Source organism: Doryrhamphus excisus, chromosome 19 (genome assembly GCF_030265055.1).
Source record: "Doryrhamphus excisus isolate RoL2022-K1 chromosome 19, RoL_Dexc_1.0, whole genome shotgun sequence".
NCBI classification, from domain to species: Eukaryota; Metazoa; Chordata; class Actinopteri; order Syngnathiformes; family Syngnathidae; genus Doryrhamphus; species Doryrhamphus excisus.
Window position 1 is genome coordinate 5,263,129 of NC_080484.1, and position 26,998 is coordinate 5,290,126.

The following is a 26,998-nucleotide window of genomic DNA, read 5'->3' on the forward strand; positions in this document are numbered from 1 at the left end:
CTGGAGCCTCACCTTCTTCAAATTGGCATGTGTCCATCTTGCTTGTCCAAAAGCGGTTATTTTAAAAATGTATTATTCTACCAGCGCCTGAGGACTGAATGTGCGCCTCAGCAGAGTTTTTGGAAAGCATCGCCCCATTGACTTGCTCTTTTTGATACCCGAAGTCGGAATTTTCGGTTCTTGTCGCCAAAGGCCTCCTGCTGTGAGTCCATATGGCAAATTTAACAAGAGGAAGAAACAAGATGGGGTAGGGAGGGGGGGGGTTATTTGAGTCATGGAAACAACCCAGGAAGTTATGCTATGCTTGTGAGCATGAAGAAAAAACACTTTTGCTGACAGTTTCTGTCCTTTCAAATGTCTTTAATTGAGTAGGTCAGATAGAAACATCACATTTGGGTACAAAAGAACACTTTTACTCGTATCAGAAATTCTACAAACAACGTGATTGGACTGACGCGCCACGTTGTCACTCCAGACAGAAGTGGTGCCCCATCACATCCCTGCCCCCCTTCGGCAGCAGCTGTGTGGCCGTCTCAAACTCCAGCGGCACGCGCTTGGCGGACGACGGCTTCAAGTCCTTCTCCATCAGCTGAGTGGACAGACGGGGGGGGTCAACAAGTCATGTGACCAAATCGACGAGTCATGTAACCAAACCGATGTACAGTAATCCCTCGTTAATTGGTTCCGGACATAGAAAACCTGTTTACAATTGTCTTAGTAAGTTTTTTTTAAACATTAGAGCCCTCTAGACATGAAATAACACCCCTATAGTTTAAACAGGTTACCTTGCAGGGGACTAGAAGTGATGTCGGGGGTTCAGAGTATTAGCTTGTTGTGTTCTACGGCTGCCATAGTGCCATGTGTTATTATAAATTATGATTATGCTATTATTGTACCTGTTCAGATATCAATATAGAATACTACATTCACAAGTTGAATGGTGATCTTTATGGCTTACACTGGGTTTGATTTTTAGTTCATTTCGACATTTTTAAGCTTAAAAATGCTTAATTTGGGGGAAAAAAATCCACACAATTTACTTAAATGATTTTTTATACTAATATGCATGATTTATGAATTTATTACTTGAAAGAGGGTGTTGGAACCGTGGTGTAGCGAGAGACGACTGTACATAAAATGATCAGAGACAAGTTTGGAAGCGTCCCATCACCTCATATGTCGTGGTCTCCAACAGCTCGCTGATGTCATCCTCCTGCTGGGACAGCGGCTTGTTGATCAACATGGCTTTTTTGGCCACATCCGGGTGGTAATGTCTCTGCAGCGTCTGCACAAAAGGACTATATTGAGCCATTTCATCTGCTAACGTTACTTTTAGGTTTTGCAACGGTGCCCTACTGACCTTTATTTCCCACAGGCTGCTCTTGGAGGCGCAGCACTGAGCAGGGTCTTCCTCATCCATGAGGTAAGGGTCTTTCAAAGGCTCTGTTATTGTGGGAAAACACAAAAACTCACAGTCGTTTCTTTCCGGACTTCACATCAATCTAACTACTGCGTTACCGTCGTCTGCGCTCGGCTCGTGAATGAGGACCCGGCAGGACGGGTGGCGGCGGATGAGGTTGTAGATCAAGGGCAGCACGATGAGGAGCGCCGTGGGCGGTGCTGTGAGGGCCAGGCGGGCCAGACGTTTGGCAAAGGCGGCCACGAGGTACAGCGGCAGGTGACTGCCCGGTTCAAACACACAAAGTCACGTAACGTTTTCATGGGTTCAGGTTTCATCGGAACGGGCTTACCTGGAACTCAGGAAGAGATTGGCCAAGTGGAAAAAGCGAGCTCTGTACTTCACGTGGAAGATGGATGGGTCCAGCAGATTATAAAGTTTCTTATAGAAGTCCGGATAATCTCTGGAATAAAGAGTAATTCAGGTGGGATCCACCACAAGAATACGATTCAGTGGAACCCGCTTAGCTCCATGCCCCTCCCATTGGCTAACCAAGACATAAGAGCTTATCCACGCAACTGAAAAGGAAAATAATCGTTGCTTGTCCGTTTATACGTGAACGAACGATTCAGTTGTACATGACTCACTGGTAGTTGACGAAGACTGGACTTTCACTGACTCACGGTTTGACGACTCCAGTTTCACTGTCTCATGGACACTCAACAAAGACTTGAGTTTCACTGACTCACGAGTGTGTGAAGAAGACTCAAAAGTTACATCAACTCGCGGGTACTTGACGAAGACTCAAATGAAACTAACTCACATGTGCGCAACGAAGACTCCAGTTTCACTCACAAGTCGACAAAAACTCGAGTTTCACCGACTCATGGATGCTCAACGAAGACTCGGGTTGCACTGACTCACAAGTTGACGCACAAGCTCCAAAGACTTATAAGTGCTTGAAGACTCAAGTTTCATCAACTCATGGGTACTTTACGAAGACTCAAGTTTCACTGTGTTGACAAAGAGTCAAATGAAACTAACTCACATGTGCACAACGAAGACACCAGTTTCACTCAGAAGTCGACAAAAATTCGAGTCTCACTGACTCGTGGATGCTCGATGAAGGCTCGAGTTTCACAGACTCATGCGTTGATGCACAAGTTCCAATGACTTACGAGTGCTTGACGAAGACTCAAGTTTAACTCTATTGACAAAGACTCAAATTAAACTAACTTGCATGTGCTCAACGAAGACTCCAGTTTCACTCACAAGTCGACAAAAACTCGAGTTTCACTGACTTGTGGATGCTCAACGAAGACTCGAGTTTCACCGACTCATGAGTTGCACAAGTTACAATGACTTACGAGTGCTTGACGAAGACTCAAGTTTAACTCTATTGACAAAGACTCAAATTAAACTAACTTGCATGTGCTCAACGAAGACTCCAGTTTCACTCACAAGTCGACAAAAACTCGAGTTTCCCTGACTCGTGGATGTTCGGCGAAGACTCGAGTTTCACTGACGAGTTGACGCACGAGTTCCAATGACTTACGAGTGCTTGACGAAGACTCAAGTTTAACTCTATTCAAAAAGACTAAAATTAAACTAACTAAACTAACATGTGCTCAACGAAGACTCCAGTTTCACTCACAAGTCGACAAAAATTTTAGTTTCACTGACGAGTTGACGCACAAGTTCCAATGACTTACGAGTGATTGAAAAAGACTCAAGTTTCATCAACTCACGGGTACTTGACGAAGACTCAAGTTTCACTGTGTTGACAAAGACTCAAATGAAACTAACTTGCATGTGCTCAACGAAGACTCCAGTTTCACTCACAGGTCGACAAAAACTCTAGTTTCGAGTCGTGGATGCTCGATGAAGGCTCGAGTTTCACAGACTTACGTGTTGAAGACCCCAGGTTCACTGACTGTTTGACTGAAACTTGCATTCCACTGACTCTCGGGTTACTTTACTGACTCAATGCTGCTGATCGTGGACTGGGTTGCATGACGCAGGGTTGGACAACGACTCAAGTATCACTGACTCATGGGTGCTCGATGACGACTCGAGTTTCACTGACTCACAGCAGCTCGAAAAAATTGTCGAGCTCCACTGACAGAGTCAAAAGAGTGAACTTGACACAGAGTCGGGTTTCACTGTGTTGACGAAGACAAATTTCCCCAAGTCACGTGGACTCCATGAAGACTTGAGTTTCACTGACTCAAGAGTACTCGATGAAGATTCAATTTTCCCTGACTCATTGATAAATGATGAAGAATCTAGTTTCACCGATTCACGGGTTTATGAAGACTCCAATTTCACTGACTCACGGATACTCCACGAAGACTCGAGTTTCACTGACTCACCGATGCTCCCCCAAAGCTGAGTTTTAACGACTTTAACGATACACAAGTTTGACTGACTCTGCGATGGTCTGTGAAGACCGGAATTTCACTAGTTTCATGCTGCTTGGTGATGATAATCAGGAAGTAGAAATAAACGGTCCTATTTTCATTTAGGTCCTTGCCCTCATAAGACCGGACTGGGGCTTGACGAGTTTGTCGGTATAGACGGGTTGTCGGCATTAGCAGGTTCCACTGCGTCATGCCAACGGTACTCACAAGTTGTGTTGATGTATTAGGACAAAAAGTCCATTCAGGGCCAACAGGCTGATGGCTCCACCTATCCAGACAGGCATAGTTGGTGATGTTGTATGACGTCCTTACACACATGGTTGCACCAAAGGTTGGCTCAAACACCGTAAACATACCAACATCATACGCCGCGGTCAGGAAGTCAATCATGAGTGTAGGTTTGCTCATGTGTGGCAAAATGGAGTCATGGAGGATGACCAGGATCTTTTTGTACATACTGGTCGGCAACTGGACGTAAGGAAGTGATGAGATAAGCACTCAGATCTGTGAGAATGTGTACATTTTTACGCATATTACACTACCTTAAACTTGAGGAAACCAAGCCACATCCTCTCAAAGGTTCTCTTGTGTTCCTGCGAGAAAAACCACAACTGAAACAACATCCCTACCGGTGGTGTTATAACACAAGAAGCGTTTACGTACAAGTAGCTTAGCAGCCTTCCAGTCTTCGTGCTTAGCTGGAACAAGAGCACATGGAGGTCACGGTCATTGCAATCGTGATTGAATAATACGAGTCTCACCTTCCTGTTTGACCATAAAGTTGGAGAGCTCCGCCTCCTCCTTTGGCATGGTGATGTTGCACATGAGCGTGCACACGTTGTTCTGGTACACAGGAATCACTTCCTGAGAAGAACAACTGTAGTATGATCCTAAACGCTACACAACGGGACAAACCAACTTCAACTTACCCCTTTGCTTTTGCCCATGTTCTCCCGGATGGAGCTCATGACGTAATAGCGTACGTCCTCCTTCTCCAGGAACTCCTGGAACCTGGAGATCAACAGAGACTTGTCCGTGGTTCGGGAGAGGAGTCTGTCCACCACCGCCTGACCCAGACACGTAAGAGTTTTACTGCTCCAAACCATAAAAGTGCAGACTTTTATGCAGACTTGCAGAGGTTAACCACTGAAAATACCTGCAGGAGTTCCCTGGGGAAAGTAAAATGCTCACTCCAGTCCAAGTCCTCCAGAGGATGCTGTCCTTGTGCCGCTGCAAACTTCATTAAGCAGCACAGGGAGGCCACCTATATTTGAACGACACAATAGTCCATTTCATTGACTTCTTCTCTTCTTTCATCCCTGTTCAAACCTACCTGGACATCGTGAAGTTCGTGGCAAAGGTGTTCAAGCAGCATCTCCATGCAGTCGTTGTAACGGTGTCTCATAAATATCTTATATTTGTCTTCTGCATTGTATGTACCTTAAACAGTTGATGCACACAAACATATTTGCACGTTTATTGGCGGTGGCGAATGGGACATGACATGCAAATGTTGAACTGACCGCTCAGCGCCTCCTCCTCTTCTGGTAGTTTGCCCTTGTGGAGCTTTTTTCTCTCCAGCAGTGCACTAAACAAATTGCCGCACGCATCGACAGCACTAACAACATCTTTCTCATTTTCTGACTGCAAGAAGACACAAATATTTCCATTGAGTTCATTTGCTAGCAAAATTCTAGTGCTCGCTCAAACATAACAGGGTTATATAGTTACCTGGAGAAGATCAAATATGTCAAAAACGTCATTGGCGTTTTTCCTGCTACTAAGTATGCCCTCGACTATGCTGTTTAAGTCTAGTTTCGCTGCTTTTATGCGTGGTTCTGCGGGATTTCCAAGCTTCACGTTGCGTTTCCTGGGGGGCGCCATGATTGAAATAATTCTTCTTCTGTTCGTTAGGCTCGACGCATAAGGAGGATTTACCGCCTCCCTCAGTCCGTTCTTGTTACTGCAGGTTTTGATGATTGACCTGGACGAATGGCTTTCTCTTCTTCTACTGACTATATAGCATGGCCTTACTGCCACCCATAGGTCATTTGTAGAACTGAAGGCATTGAAGTACCAGTTAAGCTGCGTGGGGAAGCAGTGTTTTTAAACCGTAAATTGCATAAACTAACAATATTTTTCTTTCCGATTAATAAACAGGTTAATACAATAGATTTACGAATGAAAATAATGGATTTTATTGTTTTAATATGCACGATAAAATGTGTCACCTGTGTAAAAGAAACCACTTTTTCACAACTTAAAAATGATAAGCAATTTGAAATTTGTTTACATGTAAAAAAAAATAAAAATAATCAGCAGGTCTTCTCAATCAGAATCATTTGCATCATCTGCATCGTCCTGGAAGAAAAAAAAAAGAAGCCACATTAAGAATAAATGCATCATCATTATTTTGTGACTTCCTAGCTACCTGTGTGTGTTCCTTATTGTTCTGTGTTTCCGTGGCTGTGCCGTGAAAGTCATGTATGGGCAGTGTGGCCATCCAGCTGAGCATGGAACCCTCCTGACACTCCGTCTCCACAATGGTGGGATAGATGTGAGCCTCCTTGAAGGCCTTGATAGCTTCCTCCTCGTTGTCCCATTCCAGGCGCTCGTGTAGGCCATCCCCGCCAAAGCGCTTGTTGTACCTGTCGAAGTGGACCCTCTCCAGGACCAAACCAAGTCCCGGCGCTTTGGGCACATCCACCTTCTCCTGCCCCCAGCTCCGCTCCATGACGTCCTCCGGCGCGTATCCTTTAATAACGGCGATCACCAAGCCGATCATCTTGCGGATTTGATGCATCATGAAGCTCTGGCCTTGCACCTTGATGACAGCAAATTCGGCATCACTGAGCACGAAAGGCTCTCCGCAAGACATGTCCATGATGTAACGTCGAGCGCTGGGGTCGCTTGGCGCCTTCTGAGATGTGAAGTTGTGGAAGTTGTGGGTTCCCTTGTAGCGCGCAAACAGGAGGTTGACTCGTCCAAGTGTTTCCGGATCCAGGCGGAAGGCGGACAAGTTGGCTGTGTCATAGTCTTTAGGAGAAAAGGCCACTGTTGGGAGCATGTAGGAGTAAGTGCGAGCATCGCATTTGTTTTTCGAGTTGAAGCCTTGAGTCACTCGCTTCAGACCTGCAGGTCAAATAAGCCAAGACACTCCAATTAATATTGTAAAAAGACAATTGCAACACAAAATAAGGATCAAATCAATCTCACCAAGGATTCTAATTTGAAGTGGAAGATGCTCGTTGATTTTTTCAACAATGTCGTCAATCAGCCGCACCTTGAGAGAGACCACTTGACCGGCCGCAGACACCCCCTAAAGAGTATGTCCTGACACTGAATACTTCGGCTGAAGCCATGTCTCTGAGCACGAACCCACCATACCTTATCAGTCCGCGCACATCTTTGGAAAGACATCTTCTTCATCTCATCACCATGGTTTTCAGGAATGCAGCCAGAATTAACAAGCGCTGCAACAAGATCATCTTCTATTGTCCTGAATTGAGTATTTCCAGGATTTCTCTAAATAAAAAAGCATATACTTAAGTAAACACAGATGGAGTAGTGAGCTGAGTGTTGTTGCATACTGTACCTGCATTCCATAGTATCCCTTCCCGCAGTATGCCATGAGGAGGACCACTTTCTTTTTGGGGTATCGCTTTTCATCCTCTGCGTTTTCTCCCCCCGTTTTGAGTCTTTTGTTGGTTTGAACCACCTCGTTTTCCTCTTTGGATCTTTTCAATAGATTGTCAGTCGGTTCCTTTGGAGATGCCTCGCTCATTTTGCAAAGTAGTGTGTTAAAAATACCACCTGTCAGGAGGATACGTTTAACTGCTTGGAGCGCTCTCACGATTAAGTATTTTCTGTTTAAAAAAAAAGCTTACCGTTCGCTGCTAATGTCTGTCTGCTGCTAACCAAGACGTCCAATGACCGTCTGGATACAAACATGTCCCCTTACGCCATCTGAAGGGACGAGAAGTTGTGGCTACCAAGTGATGCTAGCAAGGAATAGCACAATATATCGCTACAAAACCAAACCAAACAACGATGTTAACAAATGTTTAACCTGTGTCGAGCAAGAAAAAGTATCCCCTTAACTCAAAATATACTCGGTACAATCTTAAATAACTTAGAAATGTTGTGTACACGTCGTTTAATTGATGCTACTATCCACGCACATGGACAGCAGAGTCAACTCTGATCCCAGAGATGTAAATATCGCGACACTGTTTTGTTATCGCGTGACTTTGACAGTCACAAACATGTACCAAGGAGTGTAACGTTAACAAGAGACGGCCATTCCACTTTCCTATTACGGGTTTGGCCGCCATGATGGTGAGCAGAATCCAGAAACATTGCAGAAACATGTCCTCGGTACACTTCTCAGCCAATAATTACTCTAAAAAACAAAAACAGGTATATGTTGTAAAAATGCTGTAAATTTATAACTCCCAACTCATGGGAATATTCTGTGGGCTGTAATTGTGTTTTTTTTAGATTAGTTTCCAACTGAGTTTTATGGCTCAGTTTTTAATGTTTAAATCAGACCTTAGTAAGAGTTGAGAGAGTTGGGTTCATTCCACCCGTTTTCTCTGTAGCAGAGCACCCCCTCCAGGGGGTATGTGGGCAATAATCCTAAGTCTTTGGCATGTGCCATGTGGAAGACACACTGGACTGTCTGTATCCCTGTTTAATACCCAGATTACATTGATAAAGTTATTTGCAAACCCAATGAGATAAGGCTCATGCTCTATCACATCAAAGGCTTCTAAAAGTAAGACTAAGCCATTGTCTACAATAAGATCTTTATAAAATAAGACAAATATTATTCCGACTATTGAGAAGCCTCGTCAATTATATTGACTGTTACTGACTCAGTCACCAAACCAAACAAATCTTAAAATAACTCCATATACAGAAAAGTGATACTGTAGGCAGCAGTATATGTTTTTAATGATAACTTCAGTACATTTAGTTTACGAAGTAAAGCAAAAAGTGGTCAATTTCTCATGAAATTTAGCATCGGTGCTCTATTAGAAGATAAATTACAGAAATAATAAATATGCAATGTCTATATGTAATCCCTAAACGGATCTTTTTATGAGAAGTGTTTTATTGTAAACATTTGAAAATGTTATATTTGATGTAAACGTTTTTTTTTAGGTATCCATCTATCAGTCTAAACCTCCACGTAAAGTAATTAACCATACAGTATATCAAATTACAAAAATAAACAACATTTACCTTAGACAGGTGTATCATTACATCACAAATCATTACATTACATTACATCATAAGCATAGTCGCGAAAGTAACGCATATGGTAATGTTAATTTTTAAAAAAATCAAAGCAACGATATGACGTCAGTGCTTTTCCGGTTCCGTCAACCAATCAGAAGGTTCCACATGCGGCCACCGAACACCGCATCCGACGCACACTGAAGGCTGCGGCGGACTAATACCGAAGAGGACGCTGGTGATTCCGCAATAATAGACAGATCAGGCTTGGAAGCTAAGCTAGAGGACAACCACATGTTTAAATAACCTGTCTTGTATAGCCTTTCTTCGCTTTTTTTATACAGAGAGAGGCACCATTATTTGAAGGACAGCTATGTTGATATGAGTTTTTCGTTGGGGGGTTCTCGGGAGTGCTAGCTAGCAGAGCACAGCCGGCGAAATCAAGCCATAGCCGAATCGTTAGCTTAGCTTTAGCGGCTAACTGGTCGTTAGCTCCGGAATCGTCAATTCCCTGTGTTGTTGCCATTTGTTTATTGCACCCAATATCACATTGTACGGGCATTATATTCTTATTTTATTATCATTTTAACTTGTGAAGAAAGAAGGTAGGACAGTGTCCGGTTGAGGTCGGGACCAGTTAGAAAGAGGCAAACGGTGTCCCTCCAGTGTAGCCGTTCACCATGGACAACGCTCACACAAAGACTGTGGAAGAAGTCTACAGTTTTTTTAACGTGAATGAAAGCACCGGGCTGAGCTTGGAACAAGTCAAGAAGCAGCGAGAGCGATACGGACCCAACGGTAAGCTCAGTGGTGGTGGTTTTTGTTGTAAATAATTTCCTTGTCAAATAACGTTATGTGGGCTTGTTGACGTCACTGCTCTGTCGTCACATTTCATTTAAACACGGTTGTAATGCTGATTATGCACACTTACTGGTGACCATTGTTTAAATGACCCAAATTTTCTTTTTTCTTCTCTGGGGTTCCTTCATGATGGTCTGCAGAATTGCCTGCTGAGGAGGGTGAGTAAATCATCGGGTGTGCAATTCGGAGACCGTTCTTAAGTCTAATTCCATGCAAACATAATACGTTGGCTTCCTAATACTGTATTTTTGTATTTGAAGACTACATTGTCTGTCTGTAAAAGTGTTTTTCCATTGCCTATTAAATGTGTCAGTCATCATTATTTGATATAATTGGCCACACAATGGACTGACATTTATCTGCCAGCAGATTGGGTAAACATTTGTCAGTATGATATAATAACGGAACGGGGGGACTGTAAAATATCAATACAAAGTTGCTCATTTACAATCATTAACTATTTTCCATAAAGGCAAGTCCCTTTGGGCGCTGGTGGTGGAACAGTTTGAAGATTTGCTCGTCAGGATCCTTTTACTGGCTGCCTGCATATCTTTTGTAAGTATTACTGAACTCCTTGTTTGCGCCATTAATATTTGGGATGCATGAAATCTCCAATCACACGAACATGTTACGTCACTTCTAAATGTGACGCATTTTGTTTTATGCAACGAGCTGCCCCTGAAACTCGCTTAACTCAAGGACTCGTGCTGGGGGGAGTTGCCTCCTCAGTGCCAGTTCAAGCTATTGCATTAATAAATTTGACTTGACATGTGTGAAGGGAATTATGACATAACGATAAATTTGCTAATATTACATAGCTCAGATAACCAATGATGAAAAAAAAATGCTCCAATAATGGAGGATGTGCGACTCTAGCGCTCCTCTTTCTCCTGACCTCACTTGTAAACAAACATTCCCTTTCCGAGCAAACATTTTGCTTGTTAATGTTACCAAATGCTCCGTAATGAGGGGGACAAGAAACCCATCAAGCACACCAAAAAATCTGTGGCATCACACCGGCTGGTGGGAAGGGTGCCCGAATATAGTGCACCTTGCGGGTGGCTCCTCCGGTTATACACTCCAGTTCTCCTGATAGTAGTGATTAAGTGCCCTTCACGGCCCAGTAGAGTGGACTAGATAAGACGCAGATGAAGCGTTTGTAGTCAGGAGCTTTGCAATGAGGAGGGTAAGTCAGTGGGCAGATAAATACATCACCATTACAACTATCAGCCTCTTGTGGAAGTCCTATACGACATATCTAACATAGACTTCCACATTTGATGTCACATGATGCTCGTGCAGAGTGCCGATTTTGTTTCAAAATCTCCATGGCACTGAAACTATTCTGTCCTACTATTTGAGGCATCGTCGCCTAGCTAGGCCGTCACTCGCTTAATGGATGTATTCCCATCCGCTGCCTTCCCTGAAAGAGTCTTATGTATGAGCCAGTGTTGGGTTGACGGTCCTGTGGCATCGTTTCTTCTGGCTGTTTGCCCGCTGGCTGAGAATCTCATTGTTCACTATGGTTACCGAGCGCATAAATCACTGGCTGTAGTGTGCCTCGGCCTCCCATGTTGCGTTGTTTATGGTCTTTTTGTTTAGGCAGGAAGCAGAACTGCCGCTTTATCTTGGATCGTAGATTAGCGTTATCTGACCTATAAGTGCCTCGCCCGGATTGTCAAAATGTAATCGCAATTGTATGTAATTTGACTTTTCTCATAGGTGCTGGCCTGGTTCGAAGAGGGAGAGGAAACGGTTACAGCCTTTGTGGAGCCTTTTGTCATCCTACTTATTCTCATAGCCAATGCCGTTGTGGGAGTCTGGCAGGTATGTATTATCAACACATAACATAGTACATACATAGTCTGTCTTGCAGTGCAGTTCTTTCAATTTTACAAATGCAGTGGCTGTTGATACACCTGGTGTGGCGCTCCCTGTTTGCTTGTTCCGTTGCTGTAATAAAAACATTAGAATTTCCCGACACCCCTCAGCTATAAACAGGTAGAAAAAAGCAGCGGATGGATATTCTTTTGAACACAAAGGCGAGCTAATTCACTCAGCACGCCGCATCTCCTCCTGTAATCAGATTGGGCAGAGCTTAGAACAAGAACAAAGTGGAGTCAATTATGACAGATGGGCTGATTGTGTGCATGCTCTTTTGTGGTGACTGGGCGCACCCAAACAGGTCCAGGATGCGCACGTTGTGTGCCTGGCTGACACATCAGCATGATTGATCAATCATTGGCATTTGAATGTTTTTCAACATTGACAAATGAGTGTCAAGGAGTCCCACAATAATGTATTGTGTATTGTCCTTGATGTTGGACATTATTGTTTTTTTTGTGTCTGTAGCTTTAATACTATTGATGTTTGTCTATGCCTGTTCCAGATGTTGCTTTTCCACCTTTAAAAAAAATGTATATAAATGCATATATACCGTAACTGTATATGTGTCCAAAGTAATGGATGGCACATTAGGCATTAGGGGTTAGGCATCATTTGAATTTGAATTATTACCATTCCGATTTTTGATTTTGATGCTTTTAAGAGGCAGGGTCATAAAAGGTGAATATGAATTTCTTACAGGGTTATTTTCAACCAGTATTTACGTGTCGAAGCATTCAACTTGAATATAAATATTACCAAGTTTCTTTTTATAGGAGGACACTTTCACAAAAGTTGTTCAGGGTACTTAGGAAAAGTAGCGTACTTTGTTTGCATTTTCATTTTAACAGCAACAAAAGAACAAAACAATGTTTGAACTAGGAACTGACTGACTGATAGTTGGCTGAGGCTCCATTTCAGGGAGTATAGTGATGCTTCTTCCCGTCTCAGTTAAAAGGTCCTGTCTGTATACTCTGGCCGGGGTCAGAGGCAGTATTATGCTCATGAGGAATGAAGTTTTTCCTCCATTATGTCATGAAAACCCACAACTTCAAAAGCGACCTATTCTTTCCAACAAATGACGGGAAGAAGAGATTTGTCTCACCTCTGTTTCAGACTCATGACAATTCAACCGTTACTTTGGTGGTTTACTAAAGGTGAAGGTTTTCTAGCCTTGCTGGCAGATCGCATCTCGCTTCCGCCTGAGCTCACTTGCTGTGGAAAGATCATTTACATGACACATTCATTCGGTGGAGTGGGTGGCACTGCGCGAGATTGTCTTGCAAATGAAGGGTCTAGTCGGGATTGTGTCTGATGCGTGGAGTCGGATGAATGATAAACGAGAGATGGCTTTACTGCGCTATCGAGATTTAGTTTCATCCATCTGTGTAATTGCCTTGCCTGCTGCTAAATGCACAAACAACCACACACGGTCGGTCTAACCTTTCTTCAAATCCCGACGTCAGGAGCGAAATGCGGAAAATGCCATCGAGGCCCTGAAGGAGTACGAGCCCGAGATGGGGAAGGTGTACCGCCAGGACAGGAAGAGTGTCCAGAGAATCAAGGCCAGGGATATTGTGCCCGGGGACATTGTGGAGGTCGCAGGTAAGAACAACTAATGGGGACGCCTGGTGGTTGATAACTGATTGTATTTTCCTGCCGACAATGATATGGGCGCACAAGTAATGACGCAGTAACAGGCTTGCTATGAAGCTAAGTGTTTTCCTTTTAATACTTGTTTATAATGTCATGGATTTGTTCATACTTTATTTTCTTCTTATGTGGATGTTTGGGCCAAAGATAAACGTGCAGCTTTTCAATGTGTAACATTGATAGCATTATTTCATTGGATTCTTGAATTTGTGAATTACATCCATCCATTTTTTTCCCACTTATCTGGGTCTGGGTAGGAGTAGCAGTCTCAGTCCACAGTTGCCGATTTCCGGCCACATTTTCCAATTCCACCGGGAGGACAACCAAGGCTCTTCCAGGCCAGCTGTGAGACATGATCTCTCCAGCGTGTCCTAGGCCTGCCCCGTAACACTAAATTGTCTTACAGCATATTGCCCATTAGTTGGAAGGGAAGAGTTGGTGCCGATATCGTTATCGACCATATCTACATCGGGCCAACCTTGAGCATACTCCATCGATAGGATTTATGCTTTTTTTGTCCAACCACTGCTGATGCCTCATATTTTCCAATGTCAAAAACATGGCTGTAATTGGAACTGTCATGTTTTAGATTGGCACGTCCCTCGCCACTATTGTCCACTTTCCCACCTCAATTATCGTTCCGTCATTGGAACAAACTGACAATGTACAGAATGTAAGACTTGGTTTGGATTATAAGTTTGGATTGTGATCTTTCCGCTCATAAAGGAAGGACAAACAGTCCCTAGAGGACTGGAGGACATCAGCGAAAGGTCACATAAAGCTGTTGGCTTTATGTGCTGGGTGCCGTGTGTAGGAGGAGATGCTCAGTGTGCCTTTTTTTTATTTTAATGCTTGTGTTACAGTCACATGTTCAATAAATCTGCTATTGTTGAAGTCACAAGACTGTGGAGGTGTTCTAAACTTTGACTGAGACGATCAACAGTTTACTTTCACTGCGGGAATAATCCACTTTGTTCACACGGGGTGAAGAAAGGTCCTGATCCTTCAGGTCGTGACTTTCCAAGAATAATTCAAGCTAAAAAAAAGAAATAGAGGAAAGGTTCGCCTCATGTGCATCAAAGTTTGTTTGAGGCAGCGTTATGAATTGTAGTGGAATTCCCTGTGAACTTCATCTTATTACGCCAATGCAAGACTTCACTTGTTGTCTTTTCTAGTGATGGAAGTGCTTTTGACAGTTTCTTGTATAGTAGAGGACCATATTTGGCAGTGCAGATGGTACAGTCTTCTCGAGGTGTGTTCATTTCATCAAATACTCAACGATGCTTGTATTTTAAGTTGTACATTGTTTCGCAGTTGCTCACAAATGTATTTCTTTTTGGCTGAATGGTATCCATGGATGTTGTACTGTACACCGACTAAGAATCCCACCTCCTTAAATCCCGTTGAACATGTGCAGCTGATCAGAAATAGTTTTCCCATTTTTGGATGCGTTTCATTGGGTCTTCTAATTCTTCTTGCATCCCACCACCCCCTCTGCTTTTGGGCACTTTAGAGGCTCAAGGGTTTACATGTCTTCCTACTTGTCTTAACTGTCCAGATTTATTCATACCTTGCTACTGCTGCCAGTCGGCATCCCTTTTCCAGACTGCTGTGTGGTGACGAATGACACGAAGCGGTCTTTCTGTTTGATTGCCTTTTACGCAAGAGATGATAAATTTGCGGGGTTTTAGTGTTTATTTACATTTACTTTTACAAGGATCGCTAAAAAGTCTGTAAAGGAGGAGTAGTAATGACTTTGTGTCCTCGTGGTTAATGGGAATTCAATACTGTTCTGTGGCATTATTGTTGTTTTCCCCCGTCAGGGAACTGTTTTCCCATTGTAAGTTAAGATCCCTAGTACAAATGTGTTTCAACCGTGGAAGTCTGTGTAAAAGGCTATTACTTACAGAATGTGTGTTTTGTGCTTTGTTGTTTCCTATCCACAGTTGGCGATAAAGTGCCTGCAGACATCAGGCTTACGTCCATCAAGTCAACCACGCTGAGAGTCGACCAGTCAATCCTAACAGGTAAAATAAGTTGAACCACACATGCCCTGAATGGAAATCTAATTATAGCCGGGGCGTTCATGTACCTCAAATGCACCAGGGTGGGATGTTAATGAACCCGTTATTTTTTTATAAAAAAATGTTCATCTTATATAGAACTGAATCTTTTAACATCTTTTTTGTGGTTCTCAAAGAAGACTCTTTAAAGATATAACATGACACCTGGATGCATTCGAGCATGTATCAAACTGCCGTATTTTAATCACATAACTGGATTTTTGCATCCACAATTAAATTTAAATAGCATGGAAATTATTTAGTGAGTCAGTGGTGGACACAGCAGCTACAATTTCCAAGCTAGCATAATTGGTATCCTAATCAAACAACAACGCTGTCTAAAATATCATTTCAGCATTTCTCAACACGGATATCAATCCACATTTGCACATTATTTACAGACAAACCTCTCAAAGGCAGACTCATATTAAGGTTTTCAGTAACAAAAAGTGTCTGGTATGCTCTGTATCATCTAATTTGCATGCTTAACTTCATCACAAGGTCAACTCAATGATTTATTGCGACCCCTAACAACCGTCGGCACATGTTAAATGATGTCCTGTTGGCCCTCGTTTATTGCCGTTAATTGGTTCCACACCTGACCACAAGTACATTTCTGTGAAGTAGGATTCAATCTTAATAGAGTGTTTTTGTAATTATGGCACAGAAAACCTGTTCCCAATCTTTTAAATATGGCTTTTAATAATAGAGCCCTCCAGACATGAAATAACGCTCCTATAGTTGCCTTTACACGATATAGTAGATATAATCTGAGAAAATTAGACACATTACATTTAAATCAGATAACAGACTCACACAAGGTTTTTTTTTCCTTCCTTTTGGACAGTGTACTTCCTGTATGTATGATGTTTAAAAAAAAAAAAAAACCTGGTGGGAAATTACGGTAATGGCTCTCTGGTTTGTTGCACGACGCATGCTAGGAGCTACCAGGAGGAGTTGAGGAGCAACATTTTAAAGCGCATGCAGAGGTTAATGCTGGACAGGGACAACTCATTATACTAAAAATGTGACTGCTGCCATCTTGTGGAGCTCATAAAAATGCATCAGCTGGTTGCCCACAGCCGTTTATGCCCCCAGGTTCTTTGTTCCAGCGTTAAGACACGACGGTAGTTATTTGCTATCATAGACCACACATTCCGGCCACTGTGGGTTAATTAAATAGAGGTGCTAATTGGGGCATTGACAGCATTCAATTTAATCCAGCATAGGTTGAGTGAGTTCAACACCGCTGAGAAATCAAATCAAAGCGGACTCCCTTTGCCGCATATGCCCCCATGACATCGACCGTCGTCATGGCTACTCGGTCGATACAAAACAAGCAGACATGAGTGATGTGGATGAATGGAAGGCTGGACCCAGGAAGCTCTGCTTGGACCGCAATGGAAAATATTCAAAGCCGTCTATAAGGATGGATGCTGCACGAGAGAGAGGAGTTTTATGTGAATCAAGGCCTTAAATCTCCCGTCCTTCCCAAACTGCCTTAATTGGTTGCAAACTCCATGGGGTATTTTTAGTGTTTTGGCTTGTTTTCCGCTCCTCTGCCTTTCCCCATTCATGGCCACACAGCCTCTGTCAGAACATGTGGGGAGATGTGTCCCTGCTATCGCGCAGCCCCTCTGAGAGGTGGCGGTTGATGGTTGCCGTGCTTGCTTTTAGGCAGCAGCCCAACCAAAGTGTGGCGAAAGCATCACAGCAACCTCACTGCTTTTTCTGTCTGCTCCCTCTGCAGGAGAGTCCGTGTCGGTCATCAAACACACTGACCCCGTGCCAGACCCTCGTGCCGTCAACCAGGACAAGAAAAACATGCTCTTTTCTGTGAGTGAGCCATGAGCTCAACTCATGAACGCCAACCCATAACCCTAATGGGTTCTTTATTTACCTTTACCCTCCCAGGGCACCAACATAGCGGCAGGTAAGGCCGTAGGCGTGGTGGTGGCTACAGGTGGAAACACGGAGATTGGCAAAATCCGCGACGAGATGGCCGCAACGGAGCAGGAGCGCACGCCCCTGCAGCAGAAGTTGGATGAATTCGGACAGCAGTTGTCCAAAGTAATGTCGCCATGTTTTTAGTTCCACCTGTAACTGCAACTCATGTGATTGTGTGTCGTTTTCTTCCAGGTCATTTCACTGATCTGCATTGCCGTGTGGATCATCAACATCGGCCATTTCAACGATCCCGTCCACGGCGGTTCCTGGATCCGCGGGGCCGTCTACTACTTCAAGATCGCAGTGGCTCTGGCGGTGGCGGCTATCCCCGAAGGTGTTTTGACCACACAAACGCGGTAATGACTGCGTATCTCCACAATGTCCCATTTCCTAACTACATCCTGTCTGGGCTTCAGGTTTGCCCGCCGTCATCACCACTTGCCTGGCTTTGGGCACACGCCGCATGGCCAAGAAGAACGCCATTGTCCGCAGTCTTCCCTCGGTGGAGACCCTTGGCTGCACGTCCGTCATCTGCTCCGACAAGACCGGCACCCTGACCACCAATCAGATGTCTGTGTGCAGGGTAAGGAAACTTGTGACTCACCGAGGATGATGAAAGACCTAAATGCTTACACACAATTCTTGGTTGTAGTCATCCAACTTGCCTCTGTTTGGTTTGAGTCTGAGTTGCCCCCCCCCCCCCCCCCTTCCACCTCTCTTAATTCGTCATTCTGTTCATATCCTCTACATGATCCCTCCTCTTCACCACCCGCCTCCTCCTCCTCCTCCATGCACGGTCAGACAGCATGCTGATCAGTATGCCGGACGCAGTTAGTCACTCACTCACAGCACAGGCAGCAGTAAAGTTGCGTAACTGACCTTGTGTGGAGCGAGAGAGAGCGAGAGAGTGAGAGCGAGACGTCCCTTCCTCCCGCATCTCGCCTTTTCATCCTGTTTTTCTTCAAGTCAAAATTGTGTATGAAAAATAATTTGTGCAGCCCCAGAGCAGCTGGGTGGAGGCTGCTATTTTGGGCTGTTTGACCCGGCTTTTTCCACGCAAACCTCCACCAAATGCATCCATACTTTTCTAGAATCTTTGTCCCAGACACCATACAGCTGGATAGTGTCAGCTCCATCTCCATCCTGCTGTCCACCCCCCCGCCCTCTTCGCTCCACGCACACTACATCGCTGTTGATGTCACATACTAATAATAGTATGACTTTTTAAAATGTTTTTGTTTTGCAGATGTTCATTATCGACCGGGCAGATGGCGGTCATTGCTCCCTAAAGGAATTCACCGTTACTGGCTCCACATATGCACCAGATGGGGAAGTGTGAGTCTTCAGTATCTTTATGCTTAAATCATATTCGTTCTTCCTCCAACTGGGCTTAACAGTAGTTATTTTCCCACATGTAAAGGTTCCATGATGGCAAACAAGTCAAATGTTCCAAGTATGACGCTCTGGTGGAGCTGGCTTCCATCTGTGCTCTCTGCAATGATTCCTCACTGGACTACAATGAGGTTTGTGTTTTGACTTGCAACACATGTAGCACTCCTCTTTGCCTTTGTGTTGATTTGCATTCTCGTTTGACGTGTTTCCAGACCAAAGGTGTATATGAGAAGGTGGGCGAGGCCACTGAGACGGCCCTCACGTGTCTGGTGGAGAAGATGAATGTTTTTGATACCGAAGTGAAAGGCCTTTCCAAGATCGAGAGAGCCAACGCCTGCAATTCCGTATGTAACATTTTCAGCTTTATTCAGGCAAAATTATGGATGATCTGTGTTTTTAAAAGAGTGCGCATGTTTAAATGTGCAGGTCATCAAACAGCTGATGAAGAAAGAGTTCACATTGGAATTCTCCCGAGACAGGAAATCCATGTCTGTGTACTGCACCCCCAACAAAGCCCGCTCCTCTGCAGGGAAGATGTTTGTTAAGGTACACCAGTCACGATGTTACTGTCGGTAATGTTACTGTAATGTTCATTGGGACGCACAAGCACCAGACCTGATTGCCGGAACATCAGGCTTTTTTTGCCGGTTTGAAAGATCTCTCAACAGGCACAATAATCTCTTAACACTACTGGGCTGCGACTGTAGCCGTAACACCAAGCTAAAACTCAGCTCTGAATCCTCTGCTTCCCTTCCTGTCCACCCCACACGGAGCTCCCCTAGCACCAGAACACATTTGCAGCAACACACGCGAGCACAGGTTTTATTTATGTCTTAAATGGCTTTTTTTTCTTACATCACTATATTGTGTAATAGAACATGACTTGCAGTGTTATTGTGGCACGATTGAATTGCCAAAATGGTCAGATGCAATCTGTAGCTTGTAGAAAAAAGCCACCCAAACACAACACGTCAACACATACAACCTACCTACCAACGGCACCATGTAGGCATACATACAAATATGTATGCCAGAAAAGCAACCATATATTCCTGCTGCAAGGCATGATGGTACACTTGCTCATGGTACACTTTGCCCCAACATTTTGCCGTGTTTGTCGGATTTTTGCTTGATTGCAAAATATGCTGATTAGGTCGGAGTAAACAAGGAGGAGTTAACATACTCTTGATAGCCAATGTTTTATTGTTCATAGTTCATATTGTTGTTGTAGATGGACTACCCAGCATGCCTTGCAGACATTTGTAAAGTTTTAAGTTGCGTGTTATGTATAGCACTTTGTTGATTTATGTGATACGTTAGCTTGCTGTGGATGTGTGTTTGTTTTAATTGCACCATGAGCAAGTATGTCATTCTGCTTGATGCCACCTACAGTGTGTGTGTGAATATGTATGTATGTATGTATATAGATATATATGTCTATATATATATATATGTGTGTGTATAGATATAGGTATATATGTGTGTGTGTGTGTGTGTGTGTGTGTATGTATATATGTGTATGTGTGTATATATTGACGGCCCCTCCGCCAAATGTTTTCACCCTGGCCTGCTAGTCAGAAAGTTGGCCCACCCCTGTAGAAAGTTGCAAACGGGTTTTTATGCTCTTAACTATGAAAATAATCCATTGCCTGTATAAGAATCCCTATTTTGCGAAAATTCACTTATTGCTGTCTGATACTGTACAGTATATACTGTATACCTGAGATACAGTCAACGCTTTCAAGAGTTCTGCGCTCTTCCAACAGGGTGCCCCCGAGGGAGTGATTGACAGATGCACACACGTACGTGTAGGCAGCAACAAGGTGCCCATGACCCCCGGCATCAAGGACAAGCTGATGTCTGTGATCAGGGAGTACGGGACGGGCAGGGACACCCTCCGCTGCCTTGCCCTGGCCACCCGGGACAACCCCATGAACAAGAGTGACCTGGTGCTGGAGGACTGCACTCGCTTTGTCGAGTATGAAGTGAGTGCAGATTTGTTGGCTCTTATTTAAGCGAATATTCAGTGTTTCTGACAAAATGTTTTGTTTGATCATCACAGACTGATTTAACATTTGTGGGCTGCGTGGGCATGCTGGATCCTCCACGGGCAGAGGTGGCAGCTTCCATTAGACTTTGCCGTCTCGCGGGCATTCGTGTGATTATGATCACCGGTGACAACAAGGGTATGCACAGCCTGCATCACGTCGCGATTTTGTAGAGCTCCGCGTCCAGCTGTTCACTAAGGTGTCCTTGTCGTTTCAGGTACGGCAGTGGCAATTTGCAGACGCATCGGTATTTTTGGAGAGGACGACGATGTCTCTAGCATGGCCTTCACCGGCCGAGAGTTTGATGACCTGTCCCCTTCGGCGCAAAGGGATGCGGTGGTCAAGGCCCGCTGTTTTGCCCGTGTCGAGCCGTCCCACAAGTCCAAGATTGTGGAGTATCTGCAGTCCTATGACGAGATCACAGCTATGGTCAGAAGAAACACATGACTTGTATTTTTCTCGCTGCAGAATGTTAGGAAACGTCACATTATGATTCTTCCTACTTATCAGACCGGCGACGGAGTGAACGACGCCCCTGCCCTCAAGAAGGCTGAAATCGGTATCGCCATGGGCTCTGGCACGGCTGTGGCGAAGACGGCCTCCGAGATGGTGCTGGCCGACGACAACTTTGCCACCATTGTGGCCGCGGTGGAAGAAGGGCGAGCCATCTACAACAACATGAAGCAGTTCATCCGATACCTTATCTCCTCTAATGTGGGCGAAGTCGTCTGGTGAGCGGAGCTTCTGTCCGAGCATCAACTGTGCACACCATTGTTGTCCTCTAATTGTATCCACGTTGTTGTTGTTTTTTGTAGCATCTTTCTGACGGCGGCTCTCGGCTTCCCCGAAGCTCTCATCCCAGTCCAGCTGCTCTGGGTCAACTTGGTGACTGATGGGCTGCCCGCCACCGCTTTGGGCTTCAACCCGCCGGACTTGGACATCATGAACAAGCCTCCTCGCAATGCTCGCGAGCCCCTCATCTCCGGATGGCTCTTCTTCAGATACCTAGCCATCGGATGTAAGTCAGTTTGGACTTTGACCCCTTTCGCCAATCGAAACAGCAGCACCTGCTGAGGCGTGATATGTTCAAGCGTAGTTTGGTAGTGAACGCTCTTGTTCAAGTGATGTGTTTACATATTTTCTGACTGCAGCAGATACGTTATGTCCCGTGTGTATGATAGCATGCTGTTTTATGTAGGTTATGTGGGTGCTGCCACCGTGGGTGCTGCTGCCTGGTGGTTTGTTGCTGCCGAAGACGGACCAAGGATCACCTTTTACCAACTGGTATAAAATAGGAGCCTCACTATCATGTCACCGACATGCAACAATATGTGCTGACTTGCCATTTTTATTGTTGCTGCTTACAGAGCCACTTCCTGCAGTGTGGTCCAGAGAATCCAGACTACCAGGGTCTGGACTGCAAGGTGTTTGAGTCTCCTTACCCGATGACCATGGCCTTGTCAGTGCTGGTTACCATTGAGATGTGCAACGCTCTAAACAGGTGTGCTGTTTGCCCTTGGCCACTGCTACTGCTTTTAAAGTGCTCAAATGAGGCGCAAGGTTCCTCCGAGAAGGTAGAAATGCACAGCTCAGCGTTTTGTTGCCGCTCACTGGCAATTAAAGCAGCATTATCATAAATCTGCCTCATTAACTCCCTTGCTCCCATACTGGCACAGAATGAACCAGTTGGAGATTGTAATAATAATAAACGGCTGGCTTTTGTATTAACAGCGTATCAGAGAACCAGTCGCTGCTGCGCATGCCTCCCTGGGAGAACGTGTGGCTGCTGGGGGCCATCTGTCTCTCCATGTCCCTCCACTTCCTCATCCTTTATGTGGAGCCTCTTCCGGTAAGAAACTGGAAATGTAAATGTCGTCCCACTTGTCACTTGAACGCTTTAGAGAACAGGTTTTACAAAATGTGGCACGGTGAATCCTGTGAGAATTTATTTTGGTTCAGCCCACCATACTCCTGGAAGAAATAAAACATTGAGAGGTTCTGCTCTTAAAAGAACTAGGAATCATTTTGCCTTAGGTTTTCTTAAGCTGCCATGCAATCCCTGTCCTTTTACATAGCATAAAGCATAGCATAAAATGTATAGATACTCACCACTAAGGAATGATAGAACAGAAGGTGAGTCTTGGTGTAGCCTTTAGCCTGGTCATCACGCTTGCACTAGCGTGGATCTCTCCAAGCTGTGCCAGATTGTTGAAAACTGTTGAACCTTGTGCTTTATTGCCAGACGAGCATCTCAAAGCACACAACTTTGGTGCCTTCAAGGACCGCTGAATAAAGTGTGTAAAGTATGGGAAAAAAAAACCATTACCAGTGAACCGCAACGACATAAACATGTCAGAGTTGTGGGCTTTCTAACAGTAGTCTATGTTTATGTAATGATAAATTCCATATCTGCAGATTTGCAAGGCAGTAAATGCTAAATCATCAATTTGCAGGGATTCACTGTACAGCTGTCCCTTGCCACTTTACTGTTTCACTCTCACATCGCTGTTTCATGGTTAAATACGACATTTTTAGTAAAAAAAAACAAATAGGCATATTTTAGCAAATTTTACTTTTTTGTCGGCCCAAGCATAAAAATGGCAAAATCTGATAAAATGCAAATATAAGGCATTCACAAAACTCATGTAAAGATGTGATAGGTAGTAATCTGCACTGGTCCCTAGTTGTCAGTAGTTTTCCATTGATGAGACGGTAGCCAAAGTAGGCTGTTCAAAAAAATTAAAACTATCCCAATGCAAATGTGTGAATCTGTTACTACTATATCTCTACTGTATGTTCTCTGTAGGAGTGTAAAGGTGACTATAGAGGTGTTATTTCATGTCTGGAGGGTTGTAACAATGTTGAGTGTATTTAGAAGATCGTTTTTTTCCCTATTCTCTTAACTATGGAAATACTCCATTGATGTATAACTAATCCTATTTGGTAGAAATTAACTTATGGTGAAGTTTGGAACCAAATGAACTGTGATACATGACAGATTACTGTAATTGTATTGCATTTGCGTGTACCATTTATTGATTTGACTTTTCCCTGCCAGATCATCTTCCAGATCACCCCCCTGAACCTGACCCAGTGGCTGGTGGTGCTCAAGATCTCCCTCCCAGTCATTTTGCTGGACGAGATACTGAAATTTGCGGCCAGGAACTACCTGGAGCCCGGTAAAGAGCTGGAGGAGAAGTCGGCCAGCTCCAAAGGCTGCTGCCTGGCTGCATGCATGGAGGGAATCTCCTGGCCCTTCATGGCCATCACCCTCCCTCTGGTCCTCTGGATCTACAGCACCGACACTAACATGGCCGACATGTTCTGGTCCTGACTGACTTGAGCACAACTTTTTTTTTTTTCCTCCCCCTCCCAACATCACAGCCATCACTCCCCACGTTTGCTCCCCACCACCTGCCCCCTCTCTGCCCCGCCTCCCATGTGCGCAGCTTGTGTGTGTTGTGTGTAGGTGTGCTTTGCGTGCGCGCGTGTGTGTGTGTGAGGAGCGTCTATGAAACATGAAGCGCAACAGTACCCTAAATTGTTGGCTATCGATCACTCGCATAGATTTGATTTGACTTTTTACTTTTAACATTAATATAAATTCACACTTTTTTTTAAGCTTGGTGATGTAGTTTAGAGGATTTTGAGACTCGTGTCAATACAGTTATTATTTCGTCTACTCCCCCCCCCCCCCATATCAAAACAAAGAAGGGGGCACCAGAAAATTGTTGATCTGTACAGAGATTGAACACTATTTCAATATTTTATGCTTTTTTTATGGCTTTGTAAATTTGTTGGACCAGCGTGGCTTAGACGTGTACCGCCTTGATTTACCCCCTCCCTAATATTTACCGTTCTTCATTTCTTCATATTTACTGTGTCTTCAGAGGACAAGCGACGTGCGGCAACCAAGAACAGGAGGCTAGGAGGGGGTTTGGGAGCGAATGTTAGAATCAGTTCTTCTCAACTGGTAAATTGGAGGTCTTTGCCTGGGCAAACAGATGTATGGGTAAAAATTTTGAAAAAACATAACAGTCATGTGGGGACCCAGAGTTCGTGGGCCGTGGGGGTCCTGCAGGCATAACCAGTTGAGAAGCGCTGGCTTGGATAAGAAAGAAATAATAATATTCCAGAAAACACAACTCTGCATGACCAAGCATGAACTGTATGTGGTTGCTCATTTCTAATTTAATTGTGTGCCCCCCTCCCCCTTTTACCCCCAAATGTTATAGTACAGATTCACCTTTTTTTTTTTTACTGCTATGATTTGAAATACGTTTTTCACTGGGAAGAGCACAGCTACCTCAATGTGATAACAAATGTTTTCGTTTTGTGCTCATCTCTATGGTAACATTGGAGGTGTGCCGGTGCCACCCCACACCCTCCGGGTTTGCTTGTGCAGAAAAATGGAACAAACTATTCATTCCCCTCTAACGTTTTAGTTTTTTTAATCATGTTTTTGCGTGTTTTGTTTTTTGTGTGACGTTCATTAACTTAGTTTGCAAAAGTAGTCAAAGATGTTAACCGTCTCGATGGCGCTTGATTCAAAGGACGTTAATAAGGAAACTACGACTCACAAATGACTTTGGATTTCAAACGAATACCCCTCCATTCTTGTCTTTTTTTACGTTTAAGGAAAGAAAAATACACTCACGAACCCTTTGAATCAAAGTGTTTTCTGTCATTCTTGAATTAAGGCTCGACTCCTAATACTTTGTGTGTTGCTGGATGAGCATTAATTACGTGGAGAAGACGCCATCTTTAAAGCATGTTTAGGGGATAAGTAGCCCGGATGTTAGCATGTTGTTTGTACCACTTGACATTTGTTGCTTTTTGTTTCCTCCAATGCCTTCCATTGGCTACCCTGTCACTAGCGTGAGTATTTTTCCATCTTTGAAACACTTTGAATCTAATTTGATTAAACGGAAAGTTATTTTGCTATTCGTAACCCATTAAGTGTTTGCTAAGATGGTGTGTGCCGCCCCCTATTGGTGTGGATGATAAACGACAGTTCCTACTGATATATGTGTAATGAACATAAGTGCTTACATTGGGAATGCCACCGTGTGCGCCACATTCACTCCCCCCCACACTTTTAATAATATCTGGTGATTGAATGCAATTTGGCATGGTATTCTAATGTTGTATTTCTTTGTTGCAGGTTGGCTCTCCTAACAGTCTTCACACAATTTAAGGAGCGGATGGAGTCATACCACCATCTGGCATGTACACACACGCACACACACACCCCTCACACCCACCAAGTGTATGTGTGTAAATATGTAAGTGTGCAGAGATACACGTGATTTCTTTATAGGAAAGAGACCAAATACAGGAATTCAGTTTTAGTGTGCAGGGATGTTCTTGAACGTTCCTCCCTCCTTGCATGTCTTATTTTATTTTTTGTTACATCCAAGGTATACTTTGGATGTGTAGAGAATCGTAATTACTAAACACCGGGTTGCATTTTGTGTCCAGACATCATGCATGCCTCGCAGCTGTATGTGAGCTTTTGCGGTTTGTAATTCTACAATATTCTAATGTATAAGAATACTCGAGGTTTTACGACAAACTTTTTGGAGCTCACTGTTTTTTCTTACTGTACTGTTTGCACAACGTTAGGACACCAGAAATGACTCACGACGACCGCGCGCTACTTGTTTTCTGCATTCCTCTTTTGTTTCTTGTCTTGTGGTTTTATTCCGTTAAGGACATTCCTGCAATACATTATCCTGTTTTCTTACCGATTTTGGTTTTTATGATCTTGTATGTTTGGCTGTAAAACTGTGATATAATAATAATAATAATAAGGGGGTGATGTGGGTAAACAAACATGTATATTAATCATCTGTAAAATAAATGAGACTATCATTATTTAATTCTGATGATTGTAGTTACATTAGAGATTGTGGTTTTAGGTAAATAAAATAAATCATACTTCAAGTTTTCTCTGAGTTTTTTTTTATGTGTATGAGTTTTTAAAAAATGGTGGTTTTGGTAACAGGACAGGAGGACTTGCATTACTGACAATAGTATTACTATTGCAACTGTATGTTTTTGTATTAAATAAAATGGTGGTGATGCTGG

The 26,998-nt window shown here is 43.8% G+C and overlaps 3 protein-coding genes across 4 annotated transcripts; 1 reads left to right on the plus strand and 2 right to left on the minus strand.

Moving 5' to 3' along the window:
* Nucleotides 1–350: 350 nt before the first annotated feature.
* noc4l (nucleolar complex associated 4 homolog) lies at nucleotides 351–5,793 on the minus strand. Its single transcript, XM_058056592.1, has 15 exons — nucleotides 5,551–5,793; nucleotides 5,343–5,463; nucleotides 5,153–5,259; nucleotides 4,976–5,083; nucleotides 4,749–4,886; nucleotides 4,581–4,683; nucleotides 4,483–4,517; nucleotides 4,362–4,412; nucleotides 4,176–4,287; nucleotides 4,027–4,087; nucleotides 1,752–1,862; nucleotides 1,519–1,682; nucleotides 1,361–1,443; nucleotides 1,172–1,285; nucleotides 351–589 (listed from the first exon to the last, which is right to left on the minus strand). The coding sequence occupies exons 1-15, from the start codon at nucleotides 5,701–5,703 to the stop codon at nucleotides 467–469; spliced, it is 1,584 nt and encodes a 527-aa protein (XP_057912575.1). The 5' UTR covers nucleotides 5,704–5,793; the 3' UTR covers nucleotides 351–466.
* A 200-nt stretch (nucleotides 5,794–5,993) lies between these two features.
* Nucleotides 5,994–8,084, minus strand: pus1 (pseudouridine synthase 1). The gene is made up of 6 exons (XM_058056595.1): nucleotides 7,707–8,084; nucleotides 7,415–7,632; nucleotides 7,207–7,344; nucleotides 7,036–7,138; nucleotides 6,251–6,951; nucleotides 5,994–6,180 (listed from the first exon to the last, which is right to left on the minus strand). Exons 1-6 carry the CDS (start codon nucleotides 7,768–7,770, stop codon nucleotides 6,148–6,150), a joined length of 1,257 nt encoding a protein of 418 aa, XP_057912578.1. The 5' UTR covers nucleotides 7,771–8,084; the 3' UTR covers nucleotides 5,994–6,147.
* A 1,140-nt stretch (nucleotides 8,085–9,224) lies between these two features.
* Nucleotides 9,225–26,840, plus strand: LOC131106982 (sarcoplasmic/endoplasmic reticulum calcium ATPase 2). 2 transcript variants are annotated; one of them, XM_058056590.1, is made up of 24 exons: nucleotides 9,225–9,858; nucleotides 10,062–10,079; nucleotides 10,394–10,476; nucleotides 11,644–11,748; nucleotides 13,272–13,410; nucleotides 15,405–15,485; nucleotides 17,272–17,357; nucleotides 17,436–17,591; nucleotides 17,661–17,802; nucleotides 17,885–18,051; nucleotides 18,715–18,803; nucleotides 18,889–18,991; nucleotides 19,073–19,204; nucleotides 19,287–19,406; nucleotides 20,627–20,845; nucleotides 20,923–21,046; nucleotides 21,126–21,337; nucleotides 21,419–21,639; nucleotides 21,724–21,926; nucleotides 22,107–22,192; nucleotides 22,276–22,409; nucleotides 22,640–22,757; nucleotides 23,967–24,087; nucleotides 26,073–26,840. In XM_058056590.1, the coding sequence occupies exons 1-24, from the start codon at nucleotides 9,741–9,743 to the stop codon at nucleotides 26,084–26,086; spliced, it is 2,991 nt and encodes a 996-aa protein (XP_057912573.1). In that variant the 5' UTR covers nucleotides 9,225–9,740; the 3' UTR covers nucleotides 26,087–26,840. The 2 variants fall into 2 exon arrangements, with proteins under 2 accessions (XP_057912573.1, XP_057912572.1); XM_058056589.1 differs by lacking the exon at nucleotides 26,073–26,840 and having other exon boundaries at nucleotides 23,967–24,604.
* The last annotated feature ends 158 nt before the right edge of the window (nucleotides 26,841–26,998 follow it).